The sequence below is a fragment of the Phyllostomus hastatus genome, unplaced genomic scaffold (assembly GCF_019186645.2).
Source record: "Phyllostomus hastatus isolate PE091 unplaced genomic scaffold, TTU_PhHast_1.1 phas_contig_17, whole genome shotgun sequence".
Taxonomy (NCBI): Eukaryota; Metazoa; Chordata; class Mammalia; order Chiroptera; family Phyllostomidae; genus Phyllostomus; species Phyllostomus hastatus.
Window position 1 is genome coordinate 38,170,482 of NW_025333664.1, and position 22,108 is coordinate 38,192,589.

The 22,108-nt window shown below is 40.5% G+C and overlaps 1 protein-coding gene and 2 pseudogenes across 2 annotated transcripts in view; 2 read left to right on the forward strand and 1 right to left on the reverse strand.

Annotated features, from left to right (window-relative positions):
- The window catches only part of KAT14 (lysine acetyltransferase 14), a 64,472-nt gene extending 45,166 nt beyond the window's left edge, over positions 1-19,306 (forward strand). For both annotated transcript variants that reach the window (XM_045833276.1, XM_045833277.1), the window contains exons 7-10: positions 13,297-13,433; positions 14,346-14,521; positions 15,825-16,015; positions 18,571-19,306. In XM_045833276.1, the coding sequence (XP_045689232.1) occupies positions 13,297-13,433; positions 14,346-14,521; positions 15,825-16,015; positions 18,571-18,744 (678 nt within the window). In that variant the 3' untranslated portion in view covers positions 18,745-19,306. The remainder of the gene's footprint in view (positions 1-13,296; positions 13,434-14,345; positions 14,522-15,824; positions 16,016-18,570) is intronic.
- LOC123815090 lies at positions 8,410-9,783 on the forward strand (annotated as a pseudogene).
- A 2,191-nt stretch (positions 19,307-21,497) lies between the features above and the next one.
- On the reverse strand, positions 21,498-21,715 carry LOC123815234 (annotated as a pseudogene).
- Positions 21,716-22,108: the final 393 nt, after the last annotated feature.

A 22,108-nucleotide genomic window follows, 5' to 3' on the forward strand; every position in this document is an offset into this window, starting at 1 on the left:
GTCTCTCCTCATTTTTTTTGAATTCTTGTTTATTTTCTTCTGGTTGGATTTTTCTTTCTTCCTTTTGTTTCAGATCATTGAGTCCTGGTTTCCTTCCCTTCATCGTTGGTTCCCTGTATATTTTCCTTTATTTATGTTTTCATACCCTTTACTTCTTCCTCTATCTTGTGACCATACTCAACCATTTCTGTGAGCATCCTGATTACTGGTGTTTTGAACTCTGCATCTGGTAGGTTGTCTGTTTCCTTGTTGCTTAGTTCTTTTTTCTGAACTTTTGATCTGTTCTTTCATTTGGGCCATATTTCTTTGTTTTGGTGCAGCTCTTACATTGTAAGGCAAGGAGCCACACTTATTCACCAGGGTAAGGCAACCCACGTTGCTGCATTTTTGTACTGTCTGTGGGGGAGGGTCAGAGAGGGAACAGTGCCTCTTGTTTGCTCCATTGTGCCTTCCCTTGTTTCCCACAAGTGGATTGTGCCTTTTCAGGTGCTGATTCTCGGGTGGGTGGGCTTATATACATTCTTGGACCCCATGGGTTTCTTCCACATACTCTCCTGTGAGACTGGGAGTTTCTCCTGCCACAACCCACACAGAGTTTTACAGTCAGGGGGTCTTTAGTTTCCCACACTGATATCTTGGGTTCCTCAGTCTGTCTCACTCCCCAGTTGTTCTTCCTGGCTTATTGGTGTACAGATGTGGGATCAACTGATCCTCTAGCTGCTTCCTTGCCATGTGTCCTCTCCACCCCAGCTGCCTTTCTCTGCCCACCCTATAGGTCCTTGGTTGTTGGACTTCCATGCAGTTTGAATTTCTGGTAGTTCTGGTTGTTTTTTGTTTTTCAATTGGTGGTTATCCCTCTTTTGGTTGTACAAGGAAGGGAAGCATTTCTACTTATGCCTCCATATTCCCTTTGTGTTTCTTTGGTGTCAGTTGTTACTTCTTTTCTATTTATTTGGGTCCTCTTTTTTTTCCTGATGAGTCTGGTTAAAGGTTTGTCAATCTTGTTTATCTTTTCAGAGAACCAGCTCTTGATTTTATTGCTCTTTTGTATTTTTTTTTAGATACTATTTTAATTACTTCTGCTCTGATATTTATTTCCTTTTACTCACTTTAGACTTTGTCTTTTTTCCCCCCCAGTTCCCAGTGTAAAGTTAGATTATTTATTGGAGCTTTTACTTGTTTCTTGAGATAATGTTATAAATGTCCTTCTTAGGACTGCTTTCACTGTGTCCCATAGATTTTGGGTTGTTATGTTCTCATTTTTATTTGTTTCAAGGTGTCTTTTGTTTTTTGCCTTGATCTCATTGTTAACCCCGTTCATTGTGTAGAAACACATTACTTTGCCTCTGTGTGTTTGTGTGTTCTTCAGGGTTTTTTCATGTATGTGTACATGATTGATATAGTTTCATACCACTATGGTCAGAGAAGAGGCTTGATTTGATTTCGGTCTTCTTAAATTTATTGAGACTTATTTTGTGTCCTAACATGTGGTCATTCTAGAAAATATTCCATGTACATTGGAAAAGAATGTATATTCTGGTGCTTTTGGGTGAAATGCTCAGAAGATATCAATTAAATCTATCTGGTCTAGTGTGTCATTTAAGGCCACTGTTTCCTTATGGATTTTCTGTCTAAAAGATCTACCTATTGGTGTCAATGGGGTGTTAAAATTCCCTATTCTGACTATATTTCTGTCTGTCTCTCCTTTTGTGTCCATCAAGGTTTGCTTTACATATTTAGGTGCATCATTGCTTAGTGCATACATGTTTACAAGGGTTATGTCTTCTTGTATTGATCCCGTTAGCATCACGTAATGTCCTTTGGCTCTTGGTGTGGCCTTTGTTTTGAAGTCTGTTTTGTCTGCTATCAGTATTGCTACCTCAGCTTTTTGTTGTTTTCATTTGCATTGCATATCTTCTTCCATCCCTTTTAGTCTGTATGTGTATCTTTTGTTCTGAGGTGGGTCTTTTGTAGACAGCATATATGTAGGTCTTGTTTTCTTATCTATTCAGCCACCCTATGTCTTAGGAGCATTTTAGCTATTTACATTTAAAGTGATTATCGATAGGTATGTATTTTTGTGTGTTCCTCTATTGTTTCTTCTTCTTTCTTCTTTCTTCTTCCACCTTCTTCCTCCTCCCCCTCCTCCCCTTCCTTCCCTTCCTCCTCTTCCTCCTCCTTCTTCTTCTTCTCCTCCTCCTCCTCCTCCTCCTCTTCCTTCTTCCTTCTTCTTCCTCTTTCTTCTTCTTCAACACAGGCCCTTTAACATTTCTTGTAATACTGGTTTGGTGGTAACAAACTTGTTTAGCTTTTTCTTGTCTGGAAAGCTCTTTATTTCTTCTTCAAATGATAGCTTTCTTGGGTAAGGTAGCCTTGGTTGTAAGTCCTTGAGTTTTATCATTTTGAATATTTCATGCCAATCTCTTCCAGCCTGAAATGATTCTGTTGAGAAATCAGCTGACAGTGTAATGGGAGCTCCTTTGTAGGTAACTAGCTCTCTTTCTCTTGTGGTTTTTAAGATTGTCTTTTTGTGTTTAACCTTTGCCATTTTAATTGTGATGTGTATTGGTGTAGGCCCATTTGGCTTCATCTTGTTTGAAACTCTGTACTTCTTGGATTTGTCTTTTTCCTTCACCAGGTTAGGGAAGTTTTTCATCATCATTTCTTCAGATAGGTTCTTGATCCCTTGTTCTCTCTTCTCTCTTGTACCCCTATGATGCAGATGTTATGCTTTATGTTTTCCCAAAGGTCCCTTAAACTATCATTTTTTGAAGGTCTTTTTTTCTATTTGCTGCTCTGATTGAGTGTTTTCCTCTATCTTGTCTTCCAAATCACTGATTTGATCCTCTTCCTCATCCAACCTACTGTTTATTCCTCCCAGTGTATTCTTCATTTCAGAAATTGTATTTTTTTTTTAAAGATTTTATTTATTTATTTTTAGAGAGAAAGGAAGGGAAGGAGCGATGGAGAGAAACATCAGGGTGTGGTTGCCTCTCCCTACTGGCCCGCAACCCAGGCATGTTCTCTGACTGTGAATCAAACCGTTGACCCTTTGGTTCACAGGCCTGCTCTCAATACACTTAGCTAACCCAGGCAGGGCATGTATTCTTCATTTCTTAGTGGTCCTTTTGTATGGTTCTGAATCCTTTTTAATGCTGTTGTAGTTCTTGCTAAGTTCCTTGAGAATCCTTATAACCATTTTTTTTTTAATTTTATATGTGATAGATTGCTTGCCTCCATTTCGTTGAGCTCTGTTTGTGGAGATTTCTCCAGTTCCTTCACTTGGGGCATGTTTCTTTGTCTCCCCAGTTTGGCTGCATCTTTGTGTTTATTTCTATGTATTACGTAGATCTGCTGTGACTCCCGTTGTTTGTGGGGTGGCCTTATATAGTAGGTGTCCTTTGGGTTCCAGTGGTGCAGTCTCATTCATCACCTCAGCTGGGTGCTCCAAGAATGTCCCTTGTATGGGTTATGTGGGCCCTCCTCTTGCAAATGAGTCTTGATTGCTGTTGGCCCATTTGTACATGGGATTGACCCTCGGGCTGGCTGTGAGGCTCAATCCCAGCTGTGGAGTGCCAGCAGTTCTGTAGGTGCTGACACACAAAGCAGAATTGGCCTCAGTAAGGTTTGGTTCCTGCCAAGATTTCCCTTTACATATGTCACTTGTGAAGTTTCTTTGATCCTGCTCTGATGTTTTCTGATACAGGCCACTGTGTGTATTGATTCTGGGCCTCTTGGGATGGACTATGGTACAGGCCAGAGTAAAGTGCTGCCTGTGACTCGCCCTTGGCAACCTGTGTGGAGTTACGAGGGATTCAGTTTCTGCTGCCTCTGCTGGTCCTAGATGTAGACAAGAAGGACCAAGCTGGTTACCAAAACTGGCTTTTAACAGCACCAGGCCTGGGGGCAGATCAGCAAAAGTCCCAAGGCATCCCTAGATTCACCTCTGCCTTCCAGCTGCCTTTTAGGTTCAGTCAGTGAAAGAGCCTCTGGCTGTACTGCTCAGCAGGGTGTAAGCTCCTCAGGGTGGAGGGTGAGGAAAACCAGAGGGTGGGGATATGTCTTTCCCCCAGGCTAATGCCGGTTTAGGAGGGCCCCAGCCAGTAACTATGGCATATTGAGAATAGGGATCAAAAAACTATGGGACATTTACACAATGGAATTCTATGCAGCAGAAAGAAAAAAGGAGCTCCTACCCTTTGCAACAGCATGGATAGAGCTGGAAAACATTATGCTAAGCGAAACAAGCCAGGCAGTGAAAGACAAATACCATATGATCTCACCTTTAACAGGAACCTAAATAACAAAACAAAGAAACAAGCAAAATATAACCAAAGACACTGAAATAGAGGACAGGCTGACGGTGACCGGAGGGGAGAGAAGAGGGAATTTAAGGGGACAGTGGGAAGGGTTCACAGGAACAAACTTAAAGGACACATGGTCATAGACTAAGGGGAGGGTGGTAATGGGAGGGAAGTGGGGAGGGTGGGAAGGGGGACTGGATTGGGAGTAAAAAGGAGAAAACTGTATTTGAACAACGATTAAAAAAATAATAAAAAATATTATGTTATTTATGTTATTAAATATTTTACTACAAAAAAAAAAGAGAATAGGGGAATGACTTAGCACAGAGATCCTGACAGGTGTCCCTCAGCTCTCTTCCCAGAGCCACAAATCTCAGACTCTCCTCACACATCTCTCGTTTGCCCTGCCCTTCCTCTGCTGGAGCCCAGGGTGAGTTGCTATGAGTAAAATTTTGTGCATTAGCCTTTTAAAAAGATACTTGTGTTTTAAGCGGATTCCTGTCTCTCCCTGGTACATAGAAACCTCATTGCTTTTCACAACCAGATATTATGTAGGTGGCTTTTGCTGGCTTTGGTGCTTTGGGCTAGGGAGCCCTGCTTGGTGTTTATATCACATCTTCTCAGGGGCAACACCTCCTGCCCCGCCAGCTGACATATCCCTTTGGAACCTCAGCTGCCACCTGTGGGAGCAGGGCCAGGGCTTTTTGTGTCTCCACCCTTACTACCAGTCTCCATGTGGCTTCTTCTGTAAATCTCTGGTTATAAGATGTCTCTTCATCTAGTCTTCAGTTGGTTATTCAGGATGATTGTTCTATAATTTAGTTGTGGTTCCAGTTTGGTCCTGGGAGGAGGTGAGTGTAGTTTTTACCTACTCCGCTGTTATCTTGAATCTCCCTTACTTTGCCTTTTTTTCTTTGAGTTTTTTATTTTTTTTTTTATTATTTAATGTATTTTATTAATTATGCTGTTACAGTTGTCCCATTACGCCCCCTTCATTCCCCTCCACCCTGTACACCCTCTCCCACCCACATTCCCCCCCTTTAATTCATGTTCATATGTTATAAGTTCTTTAGCTTCTACATTTCCCATACTATTCTTGCCCTCCCCCTGTCTGTTTTCTACCTACCATCTATGCTACTTATTCTCTGTACCTTACCCCCTGCTTCCTCCCACTCTCCTGTTACTAAACCTCCATGTGATCTCCATTTTTGTGGTTCTGTTCCTGTTCTAGTTGTTTGCTTAATTTGTTTTTGTTTTAGGTGTGGTTAATAATTGTGAGTTTGCTGTCCTTTTACTATACATGTTTTTTATCTTCTTTTTCTTAGATAAGTCCCTTTAACATTTCATAAAATAAGGGCTTGGTGATGATGAACTTCAACTTGACCTTATATGAGAAGCACTTTATCTGCCCTTCCATTCTAAATGAAAGCTTTGCTGGATAGAGTAATCTGGGATATAGGTCCTTGTCTTTCATGACTTGGAATACTTCTTTCCAGCCCCTTCTTGCCTATAAGGTCTCTTTTGAGAAATCAGCTGACAGTTTGATGGGAACTCCTTTGTAGGTTACTGTCCCCTTATCTCTTGCTGCTTCTAGGATTCTCTCCTTCATTTTTACCTTGGCTAATGTAATTATGATGTGCCTTGGTGTGTTCCTCCTTGGGTCCAACTTCTTTGGGACTTTCTGAGCTTCCTGGACTTCCTGGAAGTCTGTTTCCTTTGCCAAAATAGGGAAGTTCTCCTTTATTATTTGTTCAAATAAGTTTTCCACTTGTTGCTCTTTCGGATGTTGGAACATTTAAAGATGTCCTGGAGGTTCCTAAGCCTCTCATTTTTTTTGAATTCTTATTTCTTCATTCTTTTCTGATTGTATGTTTTTTTTTTCCTTCTAGTCTACTTCATCGATGTGAGACCCAGCTTTCATTCCATCACTATTGGTTCCCTGTACATTTTTCTTCATTTCACTTATTGTTGCCTTAATTTTTTCATCTAATTTGCAGCCAAATTCAACCAATTATGTGAGCATCCTGATCACCAGTGCTTTGAACTGTGTATCTGATAGGTTGGCTATCTCTCGGTCACTTAAAAGTACTGGTTGTGAGGCTTTCACTTCTGTTCGAGCCATCTTTTTTTTTTCCTTTGGTCTGGTTGTGCCTGTTACACATGAGGGGCGGAGCCTTTGCTGTTCACTAGGGCAGGGGACCCCAGTTGCTGAGTTGTGAAGCTGTATGTGGGGGTGGGGTCAGAGAGGGAACAATGGCGCTTGCTCTGCTCTCTGTTGGACCTCAGTCCCTTTCGCCGCTTCCCCTGAGCTAACTGGGACCCTCTGGTGCCAATTCCCGCATGCGTGGGCTTGTGCACCCTGTGAAACTTTCCATCAACCTCCTGTGAGGCTGGTAGTCTCCCTGCGCCTCAACCCCCTCAGGTGTTTTCAATCAGTGTCCCAAGGCTCTATTCCCCAGCGCTGGGATCCTGGGTTGTGCGCAGTGCCTTGCTTCACAATTGCCACCTCGCTGTGTCTGCCTGTTTCCGCCTCTTGGCCAGGGTCTGCCAGCTGCCACTTGTACGCTCAGGGACCATCTGCTGCAGTCTTGTGTGCCCCAGATGCCTTAGGTGCCCCAGATGCCTTAGGTGCCCCAGATGCCTTATGAGCCCCAGATGCCTTACGTGCCTAGTCCCAACACTCTCTGCTCTCCAAGCTGCGACCCACACCTGGCTGCCCAACTCCACCCCTCCTACCGGTCTGGGTGAACATGTCTATTTTAACTTCTTGGTAGTCTGACTTCCATACAGTTCAATTTTCTATCAGTTCTGGTTGTTATTCTGTTTCTAAATTGTTGTCCCTATCTTGGTTGTGCAAGGAGGCACAGTGTGTTTACCTATGCCTCCATCTTGGCCGGAAGTCCCCCTTACTTTGCCTTTTTGAAGCAATCCTCCACCTGTCCCTAACATCATTCATTCACTGGGTACTTTATTTCAGTGATGTTGTATTTAATATCTGATAATGGATAACAGATGCTTCATGACTACTCCTTCCTATTTCCAGTCCCCTTCATTACTTTCAAGCCTGTTTATTATGCTTTTTAAAAATAGCTTTATTGAGCCCTGGCTGGTGTAGCTCAGTGGATTGAGTGTCAGACTGCAAACCAAAGGGTTGCCGGTTTGATTCCCAGTCAGGGCACATGCCTAGGTTGCAGGCCAGGTCTCTATCTAGTAGGGGTGCACAAGAGGCAACCACACATTGGTGTTTCTCGCCCTCTCTTTCTCCCTCCCTTCTCCTCTGTCTAAAACTAAATAAATAAAACTTAAAAAAAACACATAAAAACAGCTTTATTGAGACAAAATTCACATATTATACAGTTTACCCATTTAAAGTATACAATTCATTGGTTTATAATATTGCCACAGAATTGTATAAATATCACCACTGTCAATTTTAGAACATTTTTGTCATCCTAAAAAGAAACCTAAACTTTAGCTGTTGTTGCCCTCCTTTCCATACCCAGCGACTGTTAATGTATTTTCTGTCTCTATAGATTTGCCTATTCTGGAAATTTCATATAAATGGAAGCTCATAATATGTGGTCTTTTCTGACTGCTTCCTTTCACTTTGCATAATGTTTTCAGTATTCATCCATGTTGTGGTATATATTAGTGCTGTTATTTTTTATGGTTAAATAATTAATATACCATCCTGTGGCTCTACCACATTCTATTTGTCCATCTAACAGATGATAGACATTTGGGTTGTTTGCACCTTTTGGCTATTGTAAATAATGCTGTGAACATTTGTGTACAGGTTTTTGTGTGGACATACGTTTTCACTTTTGGGTTTATATCCAGGAGTGGAATTGGCCAGTCAAATAGTAGCATGATGTTTAACTTTTTGAAAAACTACAGACTAGATCCCAAAATGGCTACACTATTTTACATTCCCTCCAGTGTTGTATGAAGATTCTGATTTCTCCACACATCCTTACCAATGTTTGTTGTTATCTGTCTTTTGATTATAGTCATCTTAGTGGGTATCAAGTGGTATCAGCTTTTTCGCAATGGGTTTGCCACCAGAACATAGGTGTTGTGAAAACCACCACTAATTAAAGCCAAAATGGGAAAGGAAAAGATTCACATCAACATTGTGGTCATTGGACACATAGATCCCGGCAAGTCTGCCACTACAGGCCATCTCATCTACAGATGTGGTGGATCGACAAAAGGACTATTAAAAATTTGAAAAAGAGGCTGCTGAGATGAGGAAGGGCTCCTTCAGGTGTGCCTAGGTCTTGGATAAACTGAAAGTTGAACATGAGTGTGGTATCACAATTGATGTCTCCCTGTGGAAATTCAAGACCTGCAAGTATTATGTGACCATAATTTATGCCCCAGGTCACAGAAGCTTTATCAAAAACACGATTACAGGCACATCCCAGGCTGACTGTGCTGTCCTGATTGTTGCTGCCAGTGTTGGTGAATTAAAGTGTGTATCTTCAAGAATGGGCAGATCCATGAGCATGCCCTTCTGGCTTTCATACTAGGTGTGAAACAGCTGATTGTTTGTGTTAACAAAATGGATTCCACTAAGCCACCCTACAGCCAGAAGAGATATGAGGAAATTGTTAAAGAAGTCAGCACCTATGTTAAGAAAATTGGCTACAACCCTGACATAGTAGCATTTGTGCCAATTTTGGTTGGAGCGGTGACAACATGCTGGAGCCAAGTGCTGACATGCCTTAGTTCAAGGGATAGAAAGTCACCCAGACAGATGACAGTGCCAGTGGAACACACTGCTTGAAGTCCTGAATTGCATCCCTACACCAACTCATCCAACTGACAGGCCCCTGAATTTGCCCCTCTAGGATGTCTACAAAATTGATATTGTCTCTGTGGGCCAAGTGGAGACTGGTATTCTCAAACGGGGCATAGTGGTCACCTTTGCCCCAGTCAGTGTTACAACTGAAGTGAAGCCCTTTGAAATGCTCCATGAAGCTTTGAGTAAAGCTCTTCCTTTGGACAGTGTCGGCATCGGTGTCAAGAACATATGTGTCAGAGTTGTTTGTCATGGCAGTGTGGGTGTTGGCAGCAAAAATGACCTACCAATGGAAGCAGCTAGCTTCACAGCTCAGGTGATTATCCTGAACCATCCAGGCCAAATCAGTGCTAGATATGCATCTGTGCTGGATTGTCACCCAGCTCACATTGTGTGCAAATTTACTCAGCTGAAGCAGAAGATTGATTGTCACTCTGGGGAAAACTGGAAGATGGCCTAAAGTTTTTGAAGTCTGGTGATGCTGCCATTGTAGATATGGTTCCTGGCAAGCCCATGTGCACTGAGAGCTTCTCTGACTATTCTCCTTTGGGATTCTTTGCTGTTCGTGACATGAGCCAGAGAGTTGCTGTTGGTGTCATCAAAGCAGTGGACAAGAAGGCAGCTGGAGCTGGGAAAGTCACGAAGTGTGCCCAGAAATCTCAGAAGGCTAAATGAATATTATCTCTAATACCTGTCACCCCAGTCTTAGTGATGGAAGAAAGGTCTTAGAACTGTTTGTCTCAACAGGACACTTAAGTTTAATAGTGAAAGACTTTAATAATTGGAATGCATTGTAAAACCTTCAGAAGGAGAGGTGAATATTTTGTAGACCATGTGGTTTTTGTGTGTGTGGCAGTTTTTAAGTTACTAGTTTATTAAATCAGTACTTTTTAATGGAAACAACCTGACCAAAAATCTGTCACAGAATTTTGAAACCCATTAAATCAAAGTTTAATGAAGAAGAAAAAAAAGTGGTATGTTTCAGTTTTGATTTCCATTTTCCTGATGACTCTTTATTGTGCTTTAAAAAATTTCTTGCTGATCTGATCATTTCTGGCTTTCCCAGTGCATTTTGTTTACTTTATCTTTTGTTTTATACTCCTTATTTACATGTCTTGATTTTTTAAAAGATTTTATTTATTTATTTTTTAGAGAGGGAAAGGAGGGAGAGAGAGAGAGAGACATCAGTGTGTGGTTGCTGGGGGCCGTGGCCTGCAACCCAGGCATGTGCCCTGACTGGGAATCGAACCTGCGACACTTTGGTTTGCAGCCCGCACTCAGTCCACTGAGCTACGGCAGCCAGGGCACATGCCTTGATTTTTTTCCACTGCGAATGTATATTCCCTTAGTCTTACCAGCTACCTTTGCTAGCAGTGTACACCTGGAGAGAAGAGAAAAGTCTGGTTTCCAGCTTGTCACCCTCTTGGCAACTTTTGTAAAATGGGAGGCTCTGGGCTCAATCATTTAGCATCCTCACCTTTTTCTACAATCATGCAACCTCACCTCAAAGAAACTCCCAGGACTTCTGGCCCCTGTGCTCCTTTACACCTCCCTCTGCTGTCACTGGATTAGAGAATATGCAGGGGCTGTCCCAAGGGTGTCTGTCCTCCACCTCAGGAAGGTACCAGCACTGTTCTGATATCACCTCTCTAGTTGGTGCTTCCTGGCAAAAGTTGTTTGCCAGAGATCTGTCCAGAGTCGAGGAAGTGGTCCAATCAGGAAATATCCCTATCCCCATCATGATGCAATACCTTTCTGTGCTCTAGACTGCCTACTGCCACCTTACCTATATCCAGACACTTTTGGTGTCCTTGGGGGTTTCCCACAGCCTTTATAGTCTGTCTTCCCTCTCACTCTTTAGACCTCTCCTAGATTGGGTTTGGGGAAGGGACCTAACAGCCCACCTATCTCCCTATTTTGTTTAGAACCAGGAGTGTGAAGAAGCTCTTTGAACATTTTCCAAACTTACTTGACTTTGGGACCCCCCTCACCCCCCCACCATTTTGTCATTCAACTGATGTTCAATTGAATGCTTCATATGTGCCAAGCACTATTCGTTGGGGCAGTACTGCAGTGAATTAAGACAGACAAGGTTTCCCACCCTTATGGAGCTGCCATCAGTGAGCAGGGAGGCGACAGTACTAACTCCCTTAATGAACAGGATGACTTCCTACAAGGCTGCAGTGGAGTGGAGGAGCAGAGAGCAGTAACACCACTTCAGACAAGGTAGTTAAGGACAGCCTTTCTGTAGAGGTAACACTTGAACCAAGTTCTGATATACAAGGAAGAGCCAGGCTGAGGAAGATTTAGGACAGAAGATGCAGGCACAGGACCTAAGGCAGGAGTAAGTTTGGTGTCGGGGGCTAGAACATAGTGATGACTAAGAAAGGGGATGATGGGAGATGAGGCCACAGAAATAATGGAGCCAGATCCCATGGGTCACAGTAAAGAGTTTGAATTGTATTATGAACATACAGGGGGAAGGCAGGTAGGAGTTTCCATCAAGTGAGGTGAATTTAATTAGTTTTTAAAGGAAGAATCTGGCTTTGTCTCTGTGTGGAGAACAGATGATATGGGGTAAGAGTGACAGGCAGTGGGAAGACCGATAGGCAGTGGCAGTGATAGTGATCTGGACAGAAGTTGAGTGTGGTTTAGACTTGGGAGAAAGCAGGGGTGATGGAAGGAAGTTGGGGTACTATATAACATTTATAGAGTTCTACAAACTCATCTTGAGACATTAACTGGATAGTGTTTTGTGGGCTAGTGGTCCAGTGCCTGGCATTTCAGTTATCTGTTGCTGTATTACAAACGATCCCAAAACTTAGTAGTTTAAAACAATGAATATTTAATATTTCTTCTGATGCTGTGGGTTGACTGGGCTCAATTGGGTGATTCTTCTGTGGCAGCATTCATCTGAGAGCTGGATCAGGATTGGAATGAACAGGATGGCTTCTCTTCCCCCAGAACCTGTTTCTACATCCTCTAGTTGTTCAGCGGTCCAGCCTGAACACAATGGTAGCTGAACTCAAAGAGGGAAAAAATAGAAGCTGCCAGCCCTCTTAAGGCCTAGGTTCAAAAGTCCCAGAATGATACTTCTGTCACTATCTGATTGGTCACGTACAGGCCCACCCAGATTCAAGGGGAAGAGAAATTGACTTTACCTTTTGATATGAGGAGCCACAAATATCCAAAAGTATAGGAGGGAGTGTTGGGTCAATATTTTGAAACTATATAAGACAGCTTGCGATTTCACTTTGAAACTTATTTTAAACTCCTAGAAGAATTTCAAAGTTCGCTTTTAAAAGTTTTGGTGTTCAGTTTGGGAAAGTAATGAGAGCAAATTATGAAAGAAAGAATTCTTGCTCTTCTTCCAACAGAGTTATTTGCTAGGCTAAGAGTAAACTGATTCTACAAAAAGAACTCTCAAGTTTCTAAACTTTATCCAACCCTTGGCAAACTATTTTATAAATGTCTTTTAATCTTTAATTTTAGCTCTTTGCTATAAAACCCTAATTGCATGTGTTCTGTTACTACATGACTGAGGGTCCTAGAGTGGCACTCACTGAGAACAGACATCTTCAGTCAGGCTCCCAAGGTGAAACCCACCAGTTCAGTTAGGGTACCCGCCTAAGGAGCAAAGACCACATCCTCTTTGACTCTGGTAGGGCCTCTCCACTATTGTGATTTGTTTTAGGGATGATACCTATTTTTGTCAAATTTACTCATTGGAATAGAGACATATTTTAATCAATCCACATATAGATACTGCAATAATTGGCCCCCATGGCTGTTTGGATAACTATACTTACCTTCACGGCACTAGAGCTGGTTAATGTTTGTTGAATGGACTGAAGATGTAATATAGACAAAATGAAACCTATAGAAGCTGTAAATTCCATGCTCAGTACTGCATTTCACTCACTTAATGACTTTAAACATTTTAAACTTTAAACTTAAATCTTTTAAGTTATTTTGACTTAAAATTGTTACAACTAGGATGAGTTTTTCATATTTAATTTTATACAAATTCATGACTATGAATTTTTTTGTTGACATGAGCTTTTAAAATAGGATGTAAAAAAGACCTTTCTGATACATGAAAACATTATAAGTACTGATTATCTATGGAAATTAAATCAATCTTTTGAATAATTTTGTTTATATATAACCAGTGTTTCTTTCTCATAGACTGCCTTGCCGTCCAGGAAAGGATTTCGGCACCAAACCACCAAGTTTTTATATCGTTTGGTGGGATCAGAAGATTTGGTTGTGGACCAGAGCATTGTGAGCCCTTATACTTCTCGGATCTTGAAACCATATATCAGGTATATGGAGAAGAGCCATGATGTGGATTGTGTCATGACAAGTAATGTTTGTGCTTTCTACCCCCATCCCTCTCCTGGAATGAGGAAATACCAAAACCTGTGAGCGGGAGTCAGCAAGGACCATGTCTGCTTTGGTACCTAGCCTCAGCCCTGACTTGTTTCAACTAAGCTTTTTTGCAGAAAGGATGATCCTTTGATAGAAATAGAAAAGGCAAGGATAAGTTAACTGTTGGATTTCATTAAGATGACCATACTCATTGTTTTGTTTTAAATTTAAAGTTGTATGTATTTAATAGTCTATGAAATTAAAAAATGAGAGAGTTGTCTCAAATTGTACCTATAGCTGGATTGGATGTTGGGACAGTTTCTGCTGCAAAGCAGAGCAGACGAGAGGTCCCCAGTGCTATCTTGGCTGTGATTAACAGAGCACATAGTCTTTGTTGACTGCACTTGCACTGCAGCTCTGTAGTCACCTGATGCTCCTTGCATAGCACTGCTTCCCAGGCAGACACATGGAAAGGCAGTGTGTGAGCCTGCTTTGGTTCCCCTGGTCTCTGGTGGTCCCCAGCTACCTTGGCAGGATTGAACCTTCCCTGCCCTAGACTCTGTCTTGGTGAGAGCATTCAGAGGATTAAATCAGATGCTAATTCTGTTTCCTCACTCCGTTCATAAGGCTTACGAGCACCAGTAGAGTTACTGGTGGGTACAGAGGGGTTTGGTCAACAGATGTTTAAAGAATGAATTTTAAATTCATACCAAAATGTACTATAGCTGTGGTCAAGCTAGTTGCCATATAAATAATGCAAGTTAGTTCAAAATTTCAAGCAGATCAGAGTTTGCATGAATCAAATGGTTAGGAGTAATATTGGGTATTTTTTGACTTGAATTTGTTTATCTTCTGTGGTACTGGAGGCGTGATTATGAAACAAAGCCACCCAAACTGCAACTCCTGTCACAGATTCGTTCTCATCTGCACAGAAGTGACTCTCACTGGACTCCAGAGCCTGATGCACCTCTCGATTACTGCTATGTCCGGCCAAATCACATCCCAACGATAAACTCTATGTGTCAGGAGTTTTTCTGGCCTGGTATGTTCTCCCCTTTTCAAACTGGGTAGATCAGTTTTCTGTATAGTTAACTTCAGTAATTTTTAAAATTACTGTATGTCATGTGACCCTAAAACCTTCACTCATGATTTTATATAGTTTGTCTCTACTAATATAAAAATATTAAAATATAAATACCCCTTTTTTCCCTAAGATCAAGAATAAGCCTGCATTTAAAGTAATAAACAGTGTTTTTGTTTGTTTCTCTTCCCTATTTTCTTCTGCTTCCAGAATAAAAGATTCATTCTGTTTGTTTCTACATATGTTTAGATAGCAGGTAATGTCTATCAGCCATACACAGACTGGCAGCTGGGGCATTTGGACACTTTTGATTTTGCTTAATAATTCTGTGTGCTCTGTTTATTTAGCTATTTCTAAGAGAGTGTCAGTACAGCCAAAAGGTGTTTTTAAAAAACCAAATATGCCGATCACAGACTTTAACCCAATATGATTTGTCATTTTATCAGCCTTATAATATACTGTATCTAAGCACCAAAGCCATCAGTTAAGAGAACACATTTTTGTTGTTAAATATAAACACATTTTTGTGGATCTGCTTTACCACTGTGCTTTGAAATATAATATGTCTTCCAGATGTTAGATAAGATTTCATCAGGATGAGAGCTTTGTCATCTTCATTGTCTCATAATCATATCATAGTGCCTGTGGTGGCAGAGCTGTGCAAGTGGAAAGGAACATTCCAGGAGCAGTCACTACTTCCTGCCTTTACACTAGGTGACTTTCATAACCTATGCAGGAGCTCATTTTTTATTTAACCTTTTTATTGTAAAATGTAGCATTTGTACAAAAGAGCTTATAAATTGAGTATGTCTGAGATAAAGACTACAATGAAATGGACACTCTCAGGGGATCTTGACTCCCACTCTGTGAGGTCTAGGTACACTCTCATCTTAAACAAGGTAAAACTGAAGCTAAGACATTTAGAGATGTGCCCATTGATACACGTGGCCAAGGAGGCTGAATTGAAAACCAGGTGTGTCCAGTGCTCAACCTGTTCACTCCTACTATCCATCCTATCCTGCCTTTCCTCTTTTACATACATACTTAGAAAAGATGATGTTAATTTTGGTATATTCTAAAATTCATTTTTAATTTTATGATCTGAATGTGTGCTATGTATGGTAATGTCTTTGTCTCACTTTATTTTGTTTTGTTTTGTTTTTTTAGCATGCAGGTGCAGCTGTAAGTACAGACTGAATAGCTTGGTGTTCATTAATTCCAAAAGGCACATGGTTTTGAATCTCCAATTGTTTCTTTTCTTTAGGCATTGACCTGTCTGAGTGCTTGCAGTACCCAGACTTCAGTGTTGTTGTCCTGTATAAAAAAGTCATCATTGCTTTTGGCTTCATGGTTCCCGACGTGAAGTACAATGAAGCTTACATTTCATTTCTGTTTGTCCATCCTGAATGGAGAAGAGCAGGGATTGCAACTTTCATGATTTATCATCTCATTCAGGTATGTTGTCTGTGCTCATCTTCTACACACTTGCTTCTGGGCTCTTTGGAAAGAATTAGAGGAAGAGTGGATCTGAGCAGGGCCCTCCCTGCACGGCCCAGTGGAATATGAGACCAAGTGACAATGCCAGTCACCATCCTTCTCCGCAAGATGGGTTGCCCTTTGGTTTTCAGAAGCTGCCCGTGGGTTCTGGTGTGTTGCGTAATGTTATCCATTTTTTCTTATTATATTGTTTTTCTTTTTTTTTACAGTATATGTTTAAAAGACAGTATCTTTTGTACTGTGAATTTGCAGTAGAAGATGTATAATGTACTTTTTTTTTACTTCTGTTGGTGTGCACTGTATATGTAGTCTGTGTGCTTCTTTTGATGAAAGTAACTTTATAAGAAAAAAAACAAAACACATAGACAAAAATCTTCAACCCTCTAAAATAAAATTGCAATTTAGATCTGGATTTTGAAGAAGCCAGTTTGTGAATATGTGTAGTAAATAAATGAGAAAATAGCAAAAGCCTGAAGCAGTTATACTGTCCATATTGGAAACGCTGCTGCTCTTTGAATCAGTGCCACCACGACTCAGACAAGGAAGTGGAACTATGGTTTTTAGTTTTCAAATATTTTAAAACATTGTAGCTAAGCTTTATCAATCACTAGTAGCACATATTTTGTAATTCTTGGTTGCTTTTCATTTTGCTATCATCATATAACCTGGTATGAACCTTCCAAGATTTAATTCTAATATCAAATTATAATTCATCCTTTGATAATACCTGTATCACCTTTAAAGAAAATATACTGTATATTTATATACTAACATCAGACAAACATGCAAGGATTTTATTTCACCCAGCATATTTTTGGCAACTCTTATTTAGAAACCATCTGGTATGGATGATTTTGTGTTACTGGTCTAGATTCTTTTTTTGTTTGGGATTTTTTTTTATTATTATTGAGGTATAATTGACATAATAACATTATATTAATAAGCTTCAACTGTACAACATAATGATTTAATTTTTGTACATACTGCAAAATGATCATTATTACATTGTCTTGTTAACATCCATTACCAAACATAATTATAAAATTTTGTTTTTCTTATTATGAGAATTTTTAAGGTTTTTCTCTTAGCAACTATCAAGTATACAGTACAGTATTAAATGGAGGATGGAGTTGATAGAATGTTGTTTTTCCAGTTTTTAATGAAACTTGCTCAGCAATTCCAAGTGTTGGCCAGAACCTTGGGAACTGTCTTCTAGAAATTGTTTTCTTCTCACCTCTCAACAATTTATATGTGCTACCTTGTGTTGTCTTGAACTGAGAGCTTCTCAGTTATTTCTCCCATGCCTCCTTTTTCTCTGCCTACTCCAGTCACAGAATTGACCTCTACTCTGTGTTCATCCTTCAACCTAGCAGAATGCCTACAGGATTTCTGCCTTTCCCTTCTGGCAAGGGCTTGAGGGCAGGGCACAGATGACAGTTTGATGTGTGTGCTTGACACAAGGACTGGTCCAGTCAGTCCTTACAGAGCATTTCCTGAGTGGGAGGAGAGTCTTTATCTTGGTATGTGGGTGCCTGGCCCCCAGCCAGCCCAGGCCTGGACACAGGCAGTAGTACTTGGTGATGACCGTGATCAGACTGTGCATATTTGCAGAGTATCCTATGATAAGGAATACCAGCCTTATCATAGGATACGCTCTTGTCCTTGGTATAATAGTAGTTCTTTCTTGTTCTAAAATGCCTTTGGATACAAAATGTGAATTCAACAGAGAATAGAAGGTAGCTGTCTACTTTTGACAGAGTTCTTAAGTAGAGGCCTTGGGGGAACCATGAAGTATAAACTCTCAAGCACTCTGTCAACATCAGTATTTTGATGCCGCCTTCATTAAAAACAGGTTGCTTATCTATATTACTTTTGGGATACTTTAGCCTGTGTAGCTAATTAAAGAATCCAAGGGCTTGCCTTGTATTGGTAGAATAATTATTATTGTTTTTCCCTAGGATTGGGCCTATCCTAAATATAGAAATCTCAGTTCGAGAAGTGAGTTCTGTCAGTTTGGGAGGAATGGGAGGGAGACTTTGGGATTCTGAAGGTCCATGTAAATTCTTAAGGTTTTATAATTAAATGAAAGTCTTAATATGTCTTATCTGGTCACATAATTTAACATCTAGTTTTTAAAAGCAGAGCTTACCTTGTTCACTATTTCTTCAAGATTGACACAGTGTTTGGTATAGATATGTTTGATACATTTACATGTAATTGAAGTACAAATAATACAGTTGACAATAAAATACCTCCCTTGGCCCTTTGCTTCAGAGAGAAAAAAGAACATTCAGCATACCATCAGTTTCCTTAGTGTTGATGAATGCTTTGGTGAATGTTTTGATCCAGGTAAAACGTCATTTGGTTTCCAGCTGTTGCGAGGTGTTGCAAAATCTAAGTCCCTAACTTCTCCAGTTTCCTAAACTATCTACACTTAAAAGAGTTTCTTTACCTACTCATTTTTCCCTCAGGCTTTCTCCTATTCATCTTGTATTTTTCCACTCTTTTGGCAGACCTGTATGGGCAAGGATGTAACCCTTCATGTCTCAGCGAGCAACCCCGCTATGCTGCTGTACCAGAAGTTTGGATTCAAGACTGAGGAATATGTTTTAGATTTTTATGATAAGTATTACCCCTTGGAGAGCACAGAGTGTAAACATGCGTTCTTCCTGAGGCTCCGACGCTGATGTGACTTGAATATAGCTCTTCACAGAGAAACACATATGCTATTAGAGATGGGTCTTCACATAAACCTTATTCATTTCACTGTGAGTTCTAATCTCTATGATTAGACATTCATTCAAATTCTCAGCTGAGCTGAGAAAAGAGGTGGGCGATGGAATGAGTAGTGAGCAGCCTATCAGCAAAATTGCTGTCCAGTCAGTCCTTTCTGGAGAGGCTGTCAACCCACATCTTGGGACTTCAGACTCCAAAGTTAACTGACACTGAAAGATGCTGCTGTCCTTCCACTGGACAGTTTATAGAATGAGTATCAAACTCATATTTTTAGTCCATCCTAATTTAAAGGATGAGCAAATGTGATTGCTGTAAAGATTCATGCAGTGCCTAAGAGGCACTATCCTGTCCTAGAATGATGAGGATTATGAGATGGTTACGTAAAGGAATGCCAACCTTTTACCCAGCCTTGATGTGTTGTCAGTGAACCTGCAGGACTTCTAAGTCAGTGAGGTTCTATTGTCTTTCTCTGACTTTGGTCACAGTCAAAATAAACTAAATGTTGTGTCTACACATTGCTTCACCTGTTCTGTTTGCATCTCCCACCAGGGGCTTGGTCTTGGAGTTGAGGGTCTCAGTTTCCCTGTGCCTATGAAGTTGGCTTGGTGTTGAGTGGCTGAGTGGCCTGCATTTAGATTACACCACTGGGTGGAAGTGTGCAGTGGTGGAAGGAGAATTGGCCTTGGACAGACCTATATTGTCTTCAGGACTAGGCTGGTTGGTGTGTGTGGCACGTGGGAGGTGTTGGAGACAGACTCTCAATAAGCTTTTTTGGGATCTAGAAGGAGCATTTCCGAGAGTATTGGCTATTATCAAATAAAAATCTTTCCTTGTAACAACTAGATCTTCAATCTAATCATTTTACTTTCAAACTTTCTTTAATTAAGAGTGGTGGCTCTTAACTTTTTGGGACACGTATCCCTTTCAGATTCCAAAGAAACCTGAGTACTCTCTAGAAAACTGGCACATTTAAAATTTTGCATCAGAGATCTGTGGACCACAGGTTAAGAACCTCTGTTCTAGTGTCGCAGGTTCAATTCCCAGTCAAGGTACATGCCTGGGTTACAGGCCATGACCCCCAGCAACTGCACATTGATGTGTGTGTGTGTGTCTCTCTCTCTCTTTCTCCCTCCCTTCCCTCTAAAAATAAATAAATAAAATATTTTAAAAAATTTAAAAAAAAGAACCTCTGTTCTACAGACTGTAGTTAGAGCCAGCTTGAATCTCTCTGTTCAAGGGGAATGCATTGTGCCCTCATGTGAATATAGTCTAGAAGTTTTTCTGTCATTTTTCTCTGTTAACGAGGTCAGGGCTCCCCAGCACTTGGCCCAGGACTGGACACAGAGTCACTCATTTGCCAAGTTCACCAAAGCTGTTATGGCCTGCCTCCAGAGTATGAATCCTCTAGACTCTTTACCACCTTTCTCTCCTTCCAGAGAGCTAAACCAACACTTCCCAGCCTCACCCTGCAAGGACTCAACAGAGAGGGTGGGATCAGTTGTAACCTAACACTCACTTGTTTACTCTTTAGGTATATGTGTTTTTATGTTAAAATAATGGATTTTTTTTTTTTACCCCAAAGCTTTAAGTAGTGTTGACACTCTAGGAAGATGGGCATTTGAGCCTTTGCACAGACGAGCTCCTAGATTACACGGATGTACATCACAGAGCTGCACACTCCTCTCCACAGCAGTGATACTGCAGGGGTCAGGACAGACCTGTCTTCACTTTATTTTTTTTTTTAGATTTTTTTATTCATGTATTTATTCCATAATCAGAATAAATCATAATTTAAAAGCCATGACATTTTCACAAGGTTAAGGAGACTTTGTATTACAGCTACATCAATAAAACAGATATAAGTCTAAAATGCAACACTAAACAGGTGTGCTGTTCCCATGATGGAATAACTACATAACAATTATACATATAAATTCACTAAAGATTGAGGTGAGGAAAATAACCCTTTGAAACAAACTTCCCAATGAATAGAGGCATGCTGCATAATTTCTATTAATATATTACTGTAAGATGGAAAAATGTCTGAAGTATACCATATTTTGCTGTATATAATGTGCACTCATGCATCTGTGTGCATTATACACGTGATTATTATACTGATGGTATGTAATCATTATACCCATGTATAATGTGCATCCTTATTTTTCTCTAAAAATTTTGGCAAAAAAAGTCCACAGTATACATGATAAAATATGGTGACTACTAACTCCAACCCCCTTTATTTCATGTACCTGATCTTGGCATTTGTCTTCCTTCTTCAGTCACATCAAATCTATGCTCAGAAATGCCACCTTCATTCCCCAAGGACGTCAGCAAAAACTGCTAATAATGAGCCTGTATGCAGTCTTCACCTAGAATCTCCAGAGAAATTAAGAGCCCAATAAGAGCAGCAGCATTTCTTAAAACTATTTTAACTGTTTAATTAGTTCTGATAGGCCATGTGCATTTCATAAACAAACGGAAATAGTGTCTTAATATCTTCCTTTTTTTTTCTTGCAAAATATTAAGCAAGTTATTCAAGTAAAAATATTTTACAGAAACAATGAAAAATAAAAATTCAAAGGGTTTATGCCAAAAAGCAAACCAGTCCTTTGCAGCCTATTTGTTTCTGGGTTGTAAAGCCACAAAGAGGGCAGTTAGGCTGTAGATGGTCCCTCCCATGGTGGCCCAGGCAGGCCTTATTTCAGGTGGATGGGCACACCATTGATTTCTGGAAAAACTTCAGCTCAGGAACTTTTCCCAGCATGATGTGTACTATAACTGGAAGTCAAATTAGTTGGTGTGGCAAATATGATAGGTGGTGCTGGTATGGAAACCATAAGCTTTAATCTCTGGGCTATAGGTATAGGAAGCCCATGCTCCCACCAATTTCTATGCGAAACCCCTAAACTTGTAGTACATGATGCTCTCTGTCCAGCTACTCATAGCCTCTCCCTGTCTCACTTTAAATGACACCTTATAATTCGTCTCATTTTGAGAGAAAACTTCAAGGTGAAAATGAGTAGCAGTTGAAAAGCAAACACATTACTAATATGTTCACATTTGGTCAAAATGTCTAGTATTCTAGTATTCTAGTTAAACTGAGTATGGCTAAAGGCTAAAATAAAAGTTATGTCCAACAAAAGGCATTAAGCTTTAAGTAGGATGAAAAGCAAAGGCCTGATCTCAGAGGTTCTTGGAAAAACAAGAATTACTGGGAACTTAAGTGTCTGGGCTTAAGCCTTGGGTGGTGGTCTTGTGTCTCCATATAGCAGCAGAAAAACACTTGGCATTTCCAGAGCCAAAGCTAGGGTG